The sequence below is a fragment of the Orussus abietinus genome, unplaced genomic scaffold (genome assembly GCF_000612105.2).
Source record: "Orussus abietinus isolate OABI.00-Male unplaced genomic scaffold, Oabi_2.0 scaffold208, whole genome shotgun sequence".
Classification (NCBI taxonomy): Eukaryota; Metazoa; Arthropoda; class Insecta; order Hymenoptera; family Orussidae; genus Orussus; species Orussus abietinus.
This window is the reverse complement of record NW_019394369.1, coordinates 111,837-125,821: the sequence shown is the minus strand read 5'-3', so window position 1 is coordinate 125,821 and position 13,985 is coordinate 111,837. Positions and strand designations below refer to the sequence as shown.

The following is a 13,985-nucleotide window of genomic DNA, read 5'->3' as shown; positions in this document are numbered from 1 at the left end:
TAGAAGCTAGTACTGTTATGCCGCGGAGAGTGGTAGGATTCTTCTCGAAGAATCTGTTAACCTTTTCTTGTCATAGGACTTTATTCTTTATTATGCATAATGTGTTCACGACTTACGCTGTGATCCGACAGGTTCGGAGTCTAGAGTAGGACTGACTTTTCTAAGTTTCATAAAGTTTCTCGTAGGGAGATGTGGGCTCCTCGTTGTCGTGGCGCCGGGCGTAACCGCTACCGGACTCCGTTTCCGTAGACATAGAGATCTTTTCTCACGGGGTTTTCCGACGCCACGCAGTTCTCGGAACTCACATTCATTTAAATAATCTTAAATTATTTTTAAATGACAGCATTACAGTACAACGGTCGGGCAATGAATGGGAAATGTGCCACGTATTTACGGAAGTATCCAACGAGCCCTAAGAATCGTTGGACCTCTTTCGGATTCCTTGGCACAGGGCAGTTTCGGATAACTTGTACATGCTCGTGGTTCGGCTTAATACTTCCCTCTGACACGGTGTATCCCATATACTCGATTTGTTGACTCCCAAAAATGCATTTATCCGCTCATAACTCTAACCCATGTCGTGGCATCAGTTCAAGAACATCCTTCAAGATCTCTAAATTCTCATCTACCGTCTCAGATGCAATCAACACATCGTCCAAATATGGTAAAATCTTCCTTTGGTCTAAAATAAAGTTGGAAAGTTAGGTTCAGGTACCTCTGGAACACAGACGGTGCATCTACCAACCAAAATGGCATTCGTCGAAACTCAAGTTGCCCGTTAGGCGTACTAAAGGCTGTGTACTTCACCGAGTCTTCCGCTACTCGAATATGATGGAACCCATCCTTCAAATCTAAACTAGTGAACCACGACTTCCCTGAAAGACCATCTACTTGGTTATTCACTCTCGGTAAAGGATAACGGTCTCTCACGGTAACCCTATTCAAGGCTCAATAATTCACGTATATCCTGTACTCGCTATTTTTCTTCTTCACCAACACAATGGGACTATTATAATCTGACTAACTCGGTTTAATGATCTCGTGTTCCAACACATCGTCCACGATCTCTCGCGTCTTCGACTACTCGTACCACGATAATCGGTAACATCGAAAACAAAACAGTTCCGCGCTTGTCAATACAATTCTTATCTAGTAATTAATCTAATCGTCTTTCGATCTGTCTACCTCGTTAGCACGTAACATATTCAGGGTCAACTCCTCTTTATCCAGTGGCACGTCCCGACCCATCTTGTAACTCGCAAAACTCCCAACTGTATCCTCAATCGCATCCCCAGATAGGTATACACAAAGTACACGGCCTCGCGTACATATCGTCGTTAACCCCCATGTGCTCAAGAAATCCCTTCCTAACAAAATATTATACGGTATCGTTGAGTCAGGCACTATCGCAAAATTGACTATGAAAATCGTATTGGGAATAACCTCCAACTTAACTGACTTTAACACGACCCAGAATTCACATTGGTGTGCCATTGACACTTTTGCACGTGGTTTCGCTCCCTATGTTTCGACCTGGTTCGCAATCGCTAAAATCTCTACTAAATACGACCTCGGGCATTAGTGATATCCTACTACCCGTATCAAGTAACGCTTTTGCAAAATAATCGTAACCATCTTCTCTACAAAATAACACGGAATACTCATGTCTTGATTTCCGCAACGGCACTCGCACCGATGGTACCGCAACCATTGGGTCCGTCGTCTTGTCGCCGTGTTCCGCTGTTCGTTGTGGGTTTCCCGCATAGACTAGTTTCTCCTCTACAAAAGCTGTCGAATTGTCGACCCAAGGCTTTACTGAAGGTGAATCTCCTATTGGCCTCGTCACAGCACCCTCCGCTGTCCCGCTTCTTCCATCGCTCCTCTCGTTCGATGATGCCTTCCTCTGGCACTCTCGACTTCGGTGGCCAACCATCCCATATCGGAAGCATCCACTTATCTCTTTGGCGGGGTTGATGCACCCTGTCGACACGTGACCGTACTCGGCACGGCACCTGTAACACCTAGTCTGATTAGGCTTCACAGTAGCATCCGATTTGTAAACGTTCCCTTTGTTCGTTTTGACGTTCTTCAGCACGTTGTTATCTCGCCCCTTTTAGACGTCTTGCCTCGGCTCGTTTCTCGTAACGCGTTGCATAGCGTCCAACAAGTCGATTGGCGTCTCGTAATTACCCGCCCTGGCATGTGACTTAAGAATGAAGTCTGGAATCCCCTCGATGACATATTCGGTTTTCATCTGCTCGGTGAGAGCGTAATGGCTGTTGACTGCGGTTAATTGCTTGATTAATTTCAGCTTTTCCTGAAAATATGTAGAAAAGGTTTCCCCCACTCGCCACACGCGAGCCTTCATTTTTCGTACCCTCGTCAACGGGTCGTCGTGGCACTTGTATAGTCTCCGCATCTCCTCTTTAAATTTGGACCATGACTTAGCAACCACACCCGGTACATTGTTGAACCAGTCTAAGACTCTACCCTTTAATTGTTTCGTTGCGTACAGTTTGAGAATGTCATCCGGAATTTGATACGCCCGCCCAATCTTCTCCACTCGTAGTATCCACCGCTCGACGTCGTCACATCGGAATGATGCTGCCAACGTCGCTGTATCGTACTCTCGGGCCAGGGAGAGCGGCCACCTGCATCACTGCCGCAACCAGGCCCTGCCTATTCATCCACAAATCGACATCCTCCAAAACGTGTAGGTGCTGCGACTCGTTGGGATGACCTACGTGGTCATCACCGTACTCGGACTTCCTGATGGTCGCCTGTGCCGTCCATTGTTCACGTTCCGAACTTGTGTGACGTCATTTGCCTCTGCCATTATCCTTCACCCGCCTTCATTTTCGAGTGGGATACCCGACCTCGGGCTATGTTTTATTGGCATTCTCACGGCCAACCCGATTTCCTCCAGAGTCGTAAAACCAAGACACCCCGGCAACCGATCTCGCGAACTTCGAACACTAGGCTAAATATCTCGTTAATCCCGCCGTGCGTTCCTTTATCCGGTCCTTGGTCCCACGTAGTGCGTGCGACCGTTCGCACTCACGACACTACGCCCAATTCACGAAGTCTGCAAACTGTTTTTACACGTCGGAAACACTTTCTGAGATAACACGAAGATCTTCTCTGATCCGCATTGATCACGACACGTCGGAAAATTCTTCCGAAAGGGGAACACAGAGGATCCCGGCACGGGGTCCCCTTGAAGTACTTTTCTCTCTCACACGTTTCTCATTCCATAGGCCTCTTGGTCCAGTTCCACTTGGCTCTCAACCCCACTTCTGAAAGAAAGGGTTAACAATGTAGGCGTCAGGAAAGGCACTAGCCGTAACGGTAGACCTCGAGTCTTGGGGTATACAGTCTTTATTCACACTTTCCTTACAGATCTCGTCTTTGCTTCTCCACGCGCCGCTCGTTGGGTTCTTGGCAGTCTCTACGGAAATACAGTGTCTTCTTCTCATCATAAGCGCCGATGTCTCCTCGCTACCTCGTTCCTAGCGCCGCCGTCAGATGTCGGTGGCACTGCCCACAGAACCCTTCCTTATATTTATATATTTATCATATTAGAGGGCTATTATATTGTCATCTTTGTTGATGACTCCAAATTGAATGCTGACCTTCCTTATTTACGATATAGGATTTTCACGTGTGAATGACACGTGTTAAATAAGTTCATCTATTTTATCTATTTTTCCGTTTCAAACTTGGTTTAGAATGGTTCATTAACGATTTATCACTGTTTCTTATGAAAGAACGATCATCCCAAGCGTGAGCAGATCTCAGATGCTTTTATCTGGACATAGATTTGTTGTTGGTGACAGTTTGGGTGATAACAGAATCTGTACATTTTTATACTTTTTTACTTCAGTATGGTTTGAATAATTATTTATTAATCTGGTAGTTATCTAGCAGTTCGGAAAAGAATTTTTCTCTTTGCTGAGGAAAAATGCTCTTTTTTGTGAACTCGTAAATCGACTTTCAGCTGGTATAGTAGGAAGGTTCAGTTTTCTCTAAACCTTGTAGGTACAACAAGACTTTCAGCGTATTGCATGTAAATAATGTACTACTGCAATTTGTGTTTGATGATGTAAGTGATCCACGTCAGTTGCGTTACCCCCAAAGAATTCAGAAGTCTCCATAAATTTCGAGAAGAATGCGGACATTTGATGCTCGATAAAAAATATGTTAGCCAACGGATGGTGGCGCTGTAATTATCTTTCCATCTCTCTTAATCTTACGGCGATATACAGCTGATTGAATTCGTGCTTAATCTTACACTACTCGCCTTCCTATATGCGGCTCTCTTCCTCTCGTATATGACATACCATTGGCTAACACATGCGATTTCTCTTTTGCCCCCCCCCCCGCTGGTTTGTTAGCCAACTTTTAGAGCAACAAGTGGTAACTTATGATCTTGGCTTCTACGGAACTTCTAGATTCTTTGGTACCGTTGGCATTCACGTGACATCCGCTGACATCTATGGAAGTCGCAATAGTGGCGTTTCGTAGTCAAGAGTTTAAGTTTACATGAAAATAATTGAGGGATCAAATCGTTCATGAAAGGGTTCTCCTAGTTGAGTGTACCGATTGGTTTCAAATTTTACCACATGAATACCCAGGCCCTATGGGTCCTCAAATTCGTGAAATTTTATTTTGTATAACATTTTTTAATTTGTAATAGACTAAAACTAACATGGTGTTGTACACGCATATTTTTGCTGTTTTACGTATTTTGATGGCTTAGGTTTCCAAATAAAGACTTTCAGAACCTAACTCGAACAATTTAGAATACTATGAAAATCGAATATTATAGAGTCAGATGGGAAAATATGGAAAGTACATTGATGTAAAATTGTAAAACAATGCTTAACTGTTCTGAGGGTAACACATGCTCTTAGACCGAAAATTTAGTTGCAGCTAAACGTGACTGATGGCACCGTTAGTTGATTAAAGTATACAAAATCATGAATATGACGAATTTCATTGATTTTACTTTGATCTCCTTGTAATCATTCTACTGATTTGACATCTGGGGTACTTCATTTCGTCTAAGGTTTCACTACAACCGATCGGATCAGTTCAAATCAGACCAGACTTGTCCCGACCAGATCCAAATAAGAAACAAACGTATTAGTTCTTATAGACGTGGGTACACTTTGTCGGAATCTGATCTGTTCTGACCTGTCATCTAGATAGATGTGTATACACTTCGACCGACAGTTTAAGCTGGGTCTGGTCTGGCCCGGTCTGGTCGAGACTGAACAGATCTTCTTAATTGTAATGTAGCCGCAGCCTTGTTTTTAATAGAGATGAGTTGGGAGATTTGCTCACAGGCAGCGTCGCGCGATTGCGTTCTGTGCTGCTCTCGATGGAGAATGCAGGCGGCTAACGCACTTGCCCCTAATGGCGGCCCAAGTCGGAGGTAAGTTGGAAGCGGAGATGAATTGGATCCCTGAGTTGGGTCGCCATTGGGGGCAGTTGGACTAACCGCCTGTATTCTCCACCGAGGGTAGCACAGGGCACGATCGCACAACCTTGCCCGCGAGCAATCGCTCAACTCATCTCTGGTTCTTAATGAGTTAGCTTACACCATGGCTCTCATTCCCATTTCATCCCGACTTCACATCGGAGTGAAATGAATTGTTAGCGCGTTAAGAGCTAAGCTCTTTTGGCGTATGGGCAAATTTCATCAGAGCGTGCAAGCAATATTGGACGCACTTATGCTTCCACAGCACTCAAAGGGTTAGAGAGACGCGACATTTGATACTTACTAATTAACCCGATTTCGTCCTGATCGAATTTCATAAGAAACAAAACTGTCGACGTTAACACCTAATCGTTATCCATGTGAAAAGTATCCCACTAAAAACAGTTTCATGTAAACAGCACTCGCTGACTACAAGTTCGCAGTATGTACTGCGACGGGAATTCCTATCCCTGATCGTCAAACTGTCCTACGCCCGGGGTCGAGCCCGATATTTGGCCCTTCCGGTAAGCCCGATTATTTGTCGGCGCGTCAGGCGCGCGCGAGCGCACCTCGGGCTTCCGGGGCCCGGCTGTACAAGCACGCAGACCCGGCCCTTGGGTCAGGGCCACCCGGGTGTAGCCGGGTGGCCTGGGAAATTAAGGGAAATTAAAACATTACAGGAAATCATCGCCAGCCAGATTGATATTAAATTGATACGCTAAATCAGCATGCATGAGTAATAATCTACTTGACTCGAAGTATTTGATACGTTCTCGGAATCTTTAAACGACACCAGAAATATTACTATGCACCCAATCTACGAAATTACGCCAAAGATATACGAAATTGGCTATAAACAAGGAAAAATTGCGCCAAACATATAAAATTACACCGAAGATATTTAAAGTTCGTCAAAACGTGGAAAATGCGCCAGAAATACGACTTCGAATGAGCAAAATTGCGGCGCGCTAAATTCTAGATAATATGCGCCAGAAATCGGGACTTACGCTCCGCACACACGGAACGCGATGCGGGCGATCACGCGGTCGCCGCACGGCTTCTTCGCCTCCGACCGCGAGGAACTTAGAAAAAGAAATGAAAAGAGAAAAACCGTACGACGCAACGACTCAAACAGTCGAAACGATTTTCCCTGCACCAATCGCGAGGAAATTCGAAATTACTCGTGATCACTAAAAATTTATTTTCACGATAATCTTCAACGCACGAGTCGAAATTCTAGCAAAGTCTCTACAATCAGGAAGAACGTGAACAACCTCGGAGACGACACTTGGCCTTTTTCCGGGGAGACTCGGCCTACTCTATAAAGCAATCGCGACCAGGACTTTTTTTTCTTTTTCTCTTCGATTTTTCTACCCGTCGGATTCTCAATCCACCTTAAACACGACGCGAATGCTTACCCGCGCGAGATGCGGAAAGGCCGCCTCCGCGACTCCCAGTCCGGCCGCCCACACGATTCTTCGGACTGGCTGCCTACGCGACTCCCAGTCCTGCTGCTAGTACTTGACTTACGCAATAGAAGCTATTCATCGGGCGCGAACGAAAGCCGCTTAATAACCCGGGTTACTAATTTCCCCCAAAATTACTCAGAAAATCCGGCAGAGAAAAAGGAAATTCAGATAATTATCATTCATTCGGTAATCTACTCTATTTAAGAAATTGACCTCATTCCCTCAATATTCCTTAAAATGGCTCCCCGCGACCTCAGAAAACAGGCACTTACTTTTTGACGCACCCTCTTATATCTAAGGAATAGTAGGATTTGGATATAGAGGGGAAGCTAGACTAAGCCCCGCGTCCTCTTATACACAGAGAAAAAAAAAATCTGTTAAACTTACAGAAAAATCTGTAAAATATACCGATTTTATCTGTTGGAATAGGGACAGCAAATTGTTTCTGTTAGCATTACAGTCAAGTTTCTGTTACTTGATTCTATAAAGATTACACATAACTAGCTGTAGAGATTACAGGAAAATATTTGTAAGTGTTACGGATAAACATCCAGGAGTATTACGGACAAGTAATTGTAAAGAATACAATTTGATATATGGAAAAATAATAGAACAATGTCTGTGAAGGCAACATGAAATTTTTGTAAAGGTTGCAGATAAAATTCTGTGATAGTTACATATATACATGTGTAAGGTATCACGATATTCAAATATTAATATTAGAACCTCCTCAAATTCCTAAATAGTTCTTTTAATGGTATATTCTACCATATGTCAAAACAGAAATCTAAAACTCCTTTACAATCATGAATGAGTCATATTGAATCTTTTCGGTGGTTATAAAGGAGTTTTTGATTTTCGTTTTATCATCCTGGATACCTATAGAATATAAATATACCATTAACCCTTTGCACTCGAGGACTTTGCCATCCACAAATTTATTTATGTATGAAACAGTCAACTTTTTAAAAATTTAGTAAAGAATACTTTCCTTGAATTTTTATGTATATAGGATCTTGATAAGGTTTGTCACGATCTTTACAATTCCCTGAAAAATATGAAGTAATATATCTTTAGAACTTCGTATAACGACATTGATATACCTGAATGTGGAGTTATATATTATGGACACAATAATTAATGTGAAAATACTGAAATTGAACAGGAACCGAGAATTATTGGCAGCGAGGCTGATCGAGGCTTCGCGAGCGTCATTCAGTAGAAGAAAGACATTTCTGATGCGCAACTGCTTGCATGCACATTCGACAGTTTATGTGGATGCTTGCATATGATACTTCTACGGAAGAAATCTGTAAACTTAACAGGTTCAATCTGTGAAATCTTCAGATTTTATCCATAACGCTTACCAATATGTTTCACTTTTCCGAAAACGATAACCAGAACAGAGTGAATCTGTAATACCAATAGATATTTTTTGTTGCTGCTACAATTTTATAATGCTTCAAGTATACCATTTTTATCCGTGTCAATATTAACAGCCATTTTCACCTGCATTTACAGATGGCTCTTACAGAAATGTTTCTGCTAACTGTACAATATGACGGGAAAATTTGAGGGATAGGCGACTTTGACGCCGCGGAGCTCGCTCTGCGCTAGGCGATGCGGACACGGGCCGTTCGGCCCCGAGAGAGAAGGGAAATGAAAAGCGCGCTCGCAACGAGTGACACGGGCGGCCCTCCGGCCGCCTCGCGGCTTCCTCGCCCGTTGCCCCGTGAACTCGAGAGTTCTGTTTGAGACGGATTTTAAATTGGGGACCCGAGGAACACGCGGGGTCCGGATCACATGATCCGGGCCCTTAAAAGGGGACTCTAGCTACGGAAACCTTTATTTAATTACATCCTGAAACTTGAAATAGGGGAAACCTCGCCGCGCGGTCGCCTAATTAGGCCAAGTTCTGAGGAAGGTTCCGGTTTCCCCGGGGCCCACACTTCCTCTTCGTTCTCCTGAAACACGTGGTTCCCGGCGGTCGGCCCTAGGAGGCTCTCTAACCGGCGGAACCGAAAAAAGAAAGGGGATTTGGGGAAGGGCCACCTTGCGTGGCCCGTTCCTCCCCCGAGAATTTACCCGGGCGGTCGCCCCGTGCGACCGCGACCCGGCGTGGCCGTCAGTCGCCCCGCGCGACTAAAGGGCCCGAAAAAGAGAGGAGAAAACGGACAGAAGAAAGAGAGGTAGAGACGAAAAGCCCCCGATAGTTGAACGCGACTCTAACGGCGGGAGGAGGAGCCCGCGGCGTGGGCCCGTGCTCCGGTTACCTTAATGTCCTAAGGGTTTATCGGCCCCGGCTCGGCAGGCGGTCCTCCGGCTGTCCCGATGCCTCGGCGAGGGCGTCGGTCCAGACTCTGTGGCGGTGGCGAGGATGCGAACTATATTGCGCCAATCTTTGTGGGCGAAGAAGAACGGGCTGCGTTAAGTGGCCCGATTTGTACGGGCTCCCTCTCCGTTGGTCCGGCGGCTTTCGCGGGGTCCCATTGGCCTAATTTTGCGTCGGTTGACACAATTAGCGGCTCCGATGTCGCTGACAGGGATCCTCGGCCGGCGCACTCCCGCGATGGGGCGTCGCCGGGGGCCCGCGGGTTGCCGGCTGGCGCCGTGCGCGAGGTTCTGGGCCGACACCTGTGAGGGCCTCCCCCCCTCGGATCGGTCTCTATATTTCCTGAAGATGTCTCTTGAGTCCTGGTGGCTAGTCCCGGTTGACCTGGGGCTCGATCGGGGCCTTGGCCCCAGGTGTCCCTCCGTCGAGGAGGTCGCCCTGGATGGCCTAGGTGGTCCCCGAGGCGCCACGTGATCCAAATCATTGTCGAACTTTTTGGCCCGTTCGCCACACCAATACATGGCCGCGGACGGGCTCCTTGGGGACGCAGAGACGCCTCCTCGAGGGTGTCGGCGGTGGTCGGGGTCTCGCAGGTGGGCTCCTGCCCACCGGTCCAGCGCTTGGCCGGAACGTCGGCACCCTACCCGCGGGTGGACCTCCTCACGCCGCCAGGGTGAACAGAGGTCCTGTCCCCGTGGATCCGGCATCCGGCGGCCTCTGCAGGTCCGTCCCCTGCGTGGTCCAGGTAGCCCCAGGGGAGAAGCAGGTGCCGCCTTTGGTGGAGTTAACTGGCCCTCGACGTCGTTCCCTAGGTCCTCCTCGTGGGTGCCCGCAGTCGCTTCCGTGGGTCGAGGTCTTAACGGTCCTGATTCCTTGTTATGGGTCATCACGCGGCAGTCGAGCGTCGCGGGCGCCGAGCCGGGTCGTCGCGCTCATCGATGTCGAACCTTTCGAGGCTTCGAAAAGTGGAAATATTCGCACTAGGCGAAGGAAATTAAAATTTGGATGGTACAGTTCCTAATATGGCTTCAGGCCAAAGAGTAGAGGAAAATGATGACACCGTTTTATTTTAGGTTCTCTCAGATACGCCACTTAATAGAGGGATGAGTTAATCGAATCCGATGTACCCAATTAAATAACTAAAACGCCTCTTTTCGGCAAAAGGGAAAGGAAAGGTACTTCGTGGACGATTAAGTCCTCTTAACATCAATTAAACAAAACGGCGCAAGAAAAAGAGGAGTTCTCAGCCTAGATCCCTACCACGCTTTCTCGAGTTCGCGTGCCCTTAATAAAGCAAAACAAAATAAATAGAGACAAAAAGGTGTGATTGACATGAAAGTATTCCCCGTCACCGTCACCGTCACCGTCACTCGGAACCATAGTTTTCCGTGGCCGGTTTAGGTGGCGGTAAAATGGTCCCGTTTTGTGACGGCATTTCCCCCTTGGAAATGCCACATCACAGTGTATAGATGCGTCTCTTTTTATACCGTTTCCGAGGTGCGTTTTCTCAAAATTTCGGAAGGGGGGGGGGACGCTGCCCTCAACTTAAACATTGTTCTTGTACGTGAGTTTTAATGTGTACTAACAATATGTATTTGGGGCCCCAGGTTAAGCTACCACTGGCCTGGGTCTTCGTTGTCCGAGAGGATTTAGAACAAGGAACTTTCTCATTCCACTTCTAGACAATGGTTACCTAAATTTAGGATATTTCGGACGCATGTATTGTAATGGTATGCAGTTTTAGACCCGTGCCTATGCACCGAAAAACTGCATCCTTCGAGGGTTCAAGCCTCACGACTCCTGAGACCGAAATTAATTAAAATTCTAAGATATAAAAGAAAAACAGACTGGCGAGAGAGCGTTTCACGACCGATCAGCTGAGCGCGTCAATATTCCGGATTTTGGGAGGCATGTCCGCGAGAATCGGTTCGAGTGAGTTTTTCTAAGGCTAAGCGCTCCGGCGCCGTCCGGTGTAGAGCAGAATTCGGCGATTTAAATTTTTGGGAAGGTTCTGAATTTTCGGCCCCTTTAATTTAAAGTAGGTGGAGTCCTCGTTGGATTAAGGGGGTTTTCCCTGACTCACGTACTCTAATAAAGAAAAGAAAGGAAAAGGAAATGATTCTCAGTGAGAACGACTTATTCCATCATCGGTGCGTTCTATGTGTTCATCATAGAATCCACAAGGAATATGGAAACATGGGAAGAAAAAGGTTATTCGGATAGTGTGGTTTGGGGTAGGATTCAAATCGGACTTAATAACCGTCCTCGCGTCTCGCCGTGTTTTCCCTTCGAATTCTTACCGTCGCGTTTGATTTGAAACTTGGCCGTTAGTAGGATCGAAATAAAGAGTTGTTAACGGCATTCACCACCAAAGTGGGGACAATGACTTCCACCGCTAGATGGCATTAGCATCGAATTCGGTGGGAGGTGACTAATGCTCTTTCTCATTCGGGTTGAGAGAGATGAAATGTCTTATGGGCGGAGCTTAGATGACGCGGCAACAATGTGTGCGTACATCTTGCACATATACTACACAACTAAAAGCATCTTCGCCTCGGTCTATGTTCAGCCTGACACATTGTGCACGGCCAGTACGTGACTCTGAGTTGGCTTGAGTTTAAAACTCATGGAATTTTGGCCGAAGAAAATAATACATTATTTTCACCGAATAATTTGAAACATTAACATGTGATTAGAGCGGTCCTTAGGAAGGTCTCGAAATTCGTGACATTTCACCTTTCAACCAACAGTTTTTTATTTATCTTGGATACGAAAACAAATTTCTTGTTCGAAAAATGAAATTTTGTGAGTTTTAACTCTTTGTACTCCTTTATCGAATGTGACTCGACATCAGCAATCGGCATCTCAATAATTGGAAGTGCAAAGGGTTCGTCGCAAAACCTTCGTTAGGATTTCAATAATCACGTGCTAAAGTTTCAAATGATTCGGTGCACCCAGTTTGGAGAAAAGTTTTATCAATATTTTGATTTTATATGTACAATGACTTTTTCATATCACCTTAAATATCTCTGTGGATATTGATTCAGGGTATCTGAAATTGGTATCAATGTAATCATTGACATATCCTGTTTCGTGACCATTCGTTAAATATTTATTTTAATGCAAATGTTAAGAAACATTTCGGATATAATTGTCTCAGTCGTCGAGTTGCCGATTTCGGCTGCCTGTCTATGTTATTGAAATTGCTTTGGGTAAAAGAGTTTCTATCGGCCCACTGGTACACCTAATAGCTTGTGCTCGACTTGAGACTCGACCAAGCCTCTTAACCCATTGCACTCCTTTGTTGAATGTGACTCGACATCAACAATCGACATCTCAATAATTTGGAGTGCAAAGGATTAGTAAAATATAACGAAGGACAATTTTACAGGGCAATTACCACACATACTGCCAGATTACATGTTGGTCTTCGCCGTGCCCGTGTTGGCGCACGATCCCGAGTTTACAAACTACATGGACGTGAGCCAGTTGAAGATCATCCAACAATGTTTGTGGTTCATTCTTGAGCCTCTTATCACCAAGAACGAATACTATTGTTATGGGTTCTATAAGAATCTTGTAGAAAGAATGAAAAGTCATAAGGACGCTCTCAGGCCAGACGACGACAACATGAATTGCGTAAGTGAATCTAAACTAATCGATCCAGGAATATGTTAATCGATTTCGCCTCTTGAAAACTAATAGAATGAACGACTCCTTCGTCAATCTGCAGAAATTGTGGGCGGTTTGCGACCTTGCTATGAACGTCATCTTTACGAAGACGACCAACTTCGACATGAAGGAGTTCCCAAGTGAAACACGGATTCCCACGATGTACTTCAAACGGGCCGACGAATTGTTGGCCAACACGAAAAATTACCTGCCCCCTGAAATGCAAATCAACATGTCCAGTCCAAAGGGAAAGGGATCAATACACAACGCGCACACGATCAGCGACAGACCTCAGCGAAGGGCCAAGGGCAAACAAAAGGAGGTCGGCATCGGCCCCAATGAGACCGATGCAAGGGTAATATATTTGATTTCTCAGGATTGTAATGCTATTTTAATTCTATTGGTTAACAAGCGTTGTTACTTCGAGTGTGTCGAGGAATCCGAATTCATTTGGAGAGCTGTGCAATTCGAGTATTCCGGGAATAACTTTTTTCAAGACTAGTATTAAGGAGGAAGGAGTAGGTTTTTAATTCGCGTTTTTTTATTTTACAAACATGAAATTTCATCTCTTCTGCGTGACAACGGGATTGTCACAATGTGTCAATTCTGTTCCCAGAAATTGTAGTAATGCCTTTGAAGGGATGAATTAACAAAAAATAAATCAAAATTACAAAAAAGTTCTACGGAGTTCCCTAATGCGATTGATTGGCTGTGCTTCAATTAGTTACTACCGGAAAGTTATGCACTGTAGGAAAAAATAGTCCAGGACTTTTCGATTCATTTTCCAATAGGGATAGCGCTGTCTAAACCGTGACCAGCATTTCTGTTAAACCCTGTATAAAAAATCAGATGTTACAAATGATCACTTTGTTATCTAGGGCATTTGCTTCCAGTTCTTGCGGACGGTGATACCAGCAGACACACGGAAAAGTGCATGATCTTGTCTGATACAAATATTTTTTGTTCAAATCAGCATGTTAAGGTGACGTGAAACACATCGAGAAATTTGTTCGACGTCTGTAAAAAAGAT

At 45.2% G+C, this 13,985-nt stretch overlaps 1 protein-coding gene across 2 annotated transcripts in view; it reads left to right on the top strand.

Annotated features, from left to right (window-relative positions):
• LOC105696045 (sister chromatid cohesion protein PDS5 homolog B) overlaps positions 1-13,985 on the top strand; it is a 60,236-nt gene that overhangs the window by 28,475 nt on the left and 17,776 nt on the right. For both annotated transcript variants that reach the window (XM_012418191.1, XM_012418190.1), the window contains 2 exons: positions 12,675-12,922; positions 13,017-13,310. In XM_012418191.1, the coding sequence (XP_012273614.1) occupies positions 12,675-12,922; positions 13,017-13,310 (542 nt within the window). The remainder of the gene's footprint in view (positions 1-12,674; positions 12,923-13,016; positions 13,311-13,985) is intronic.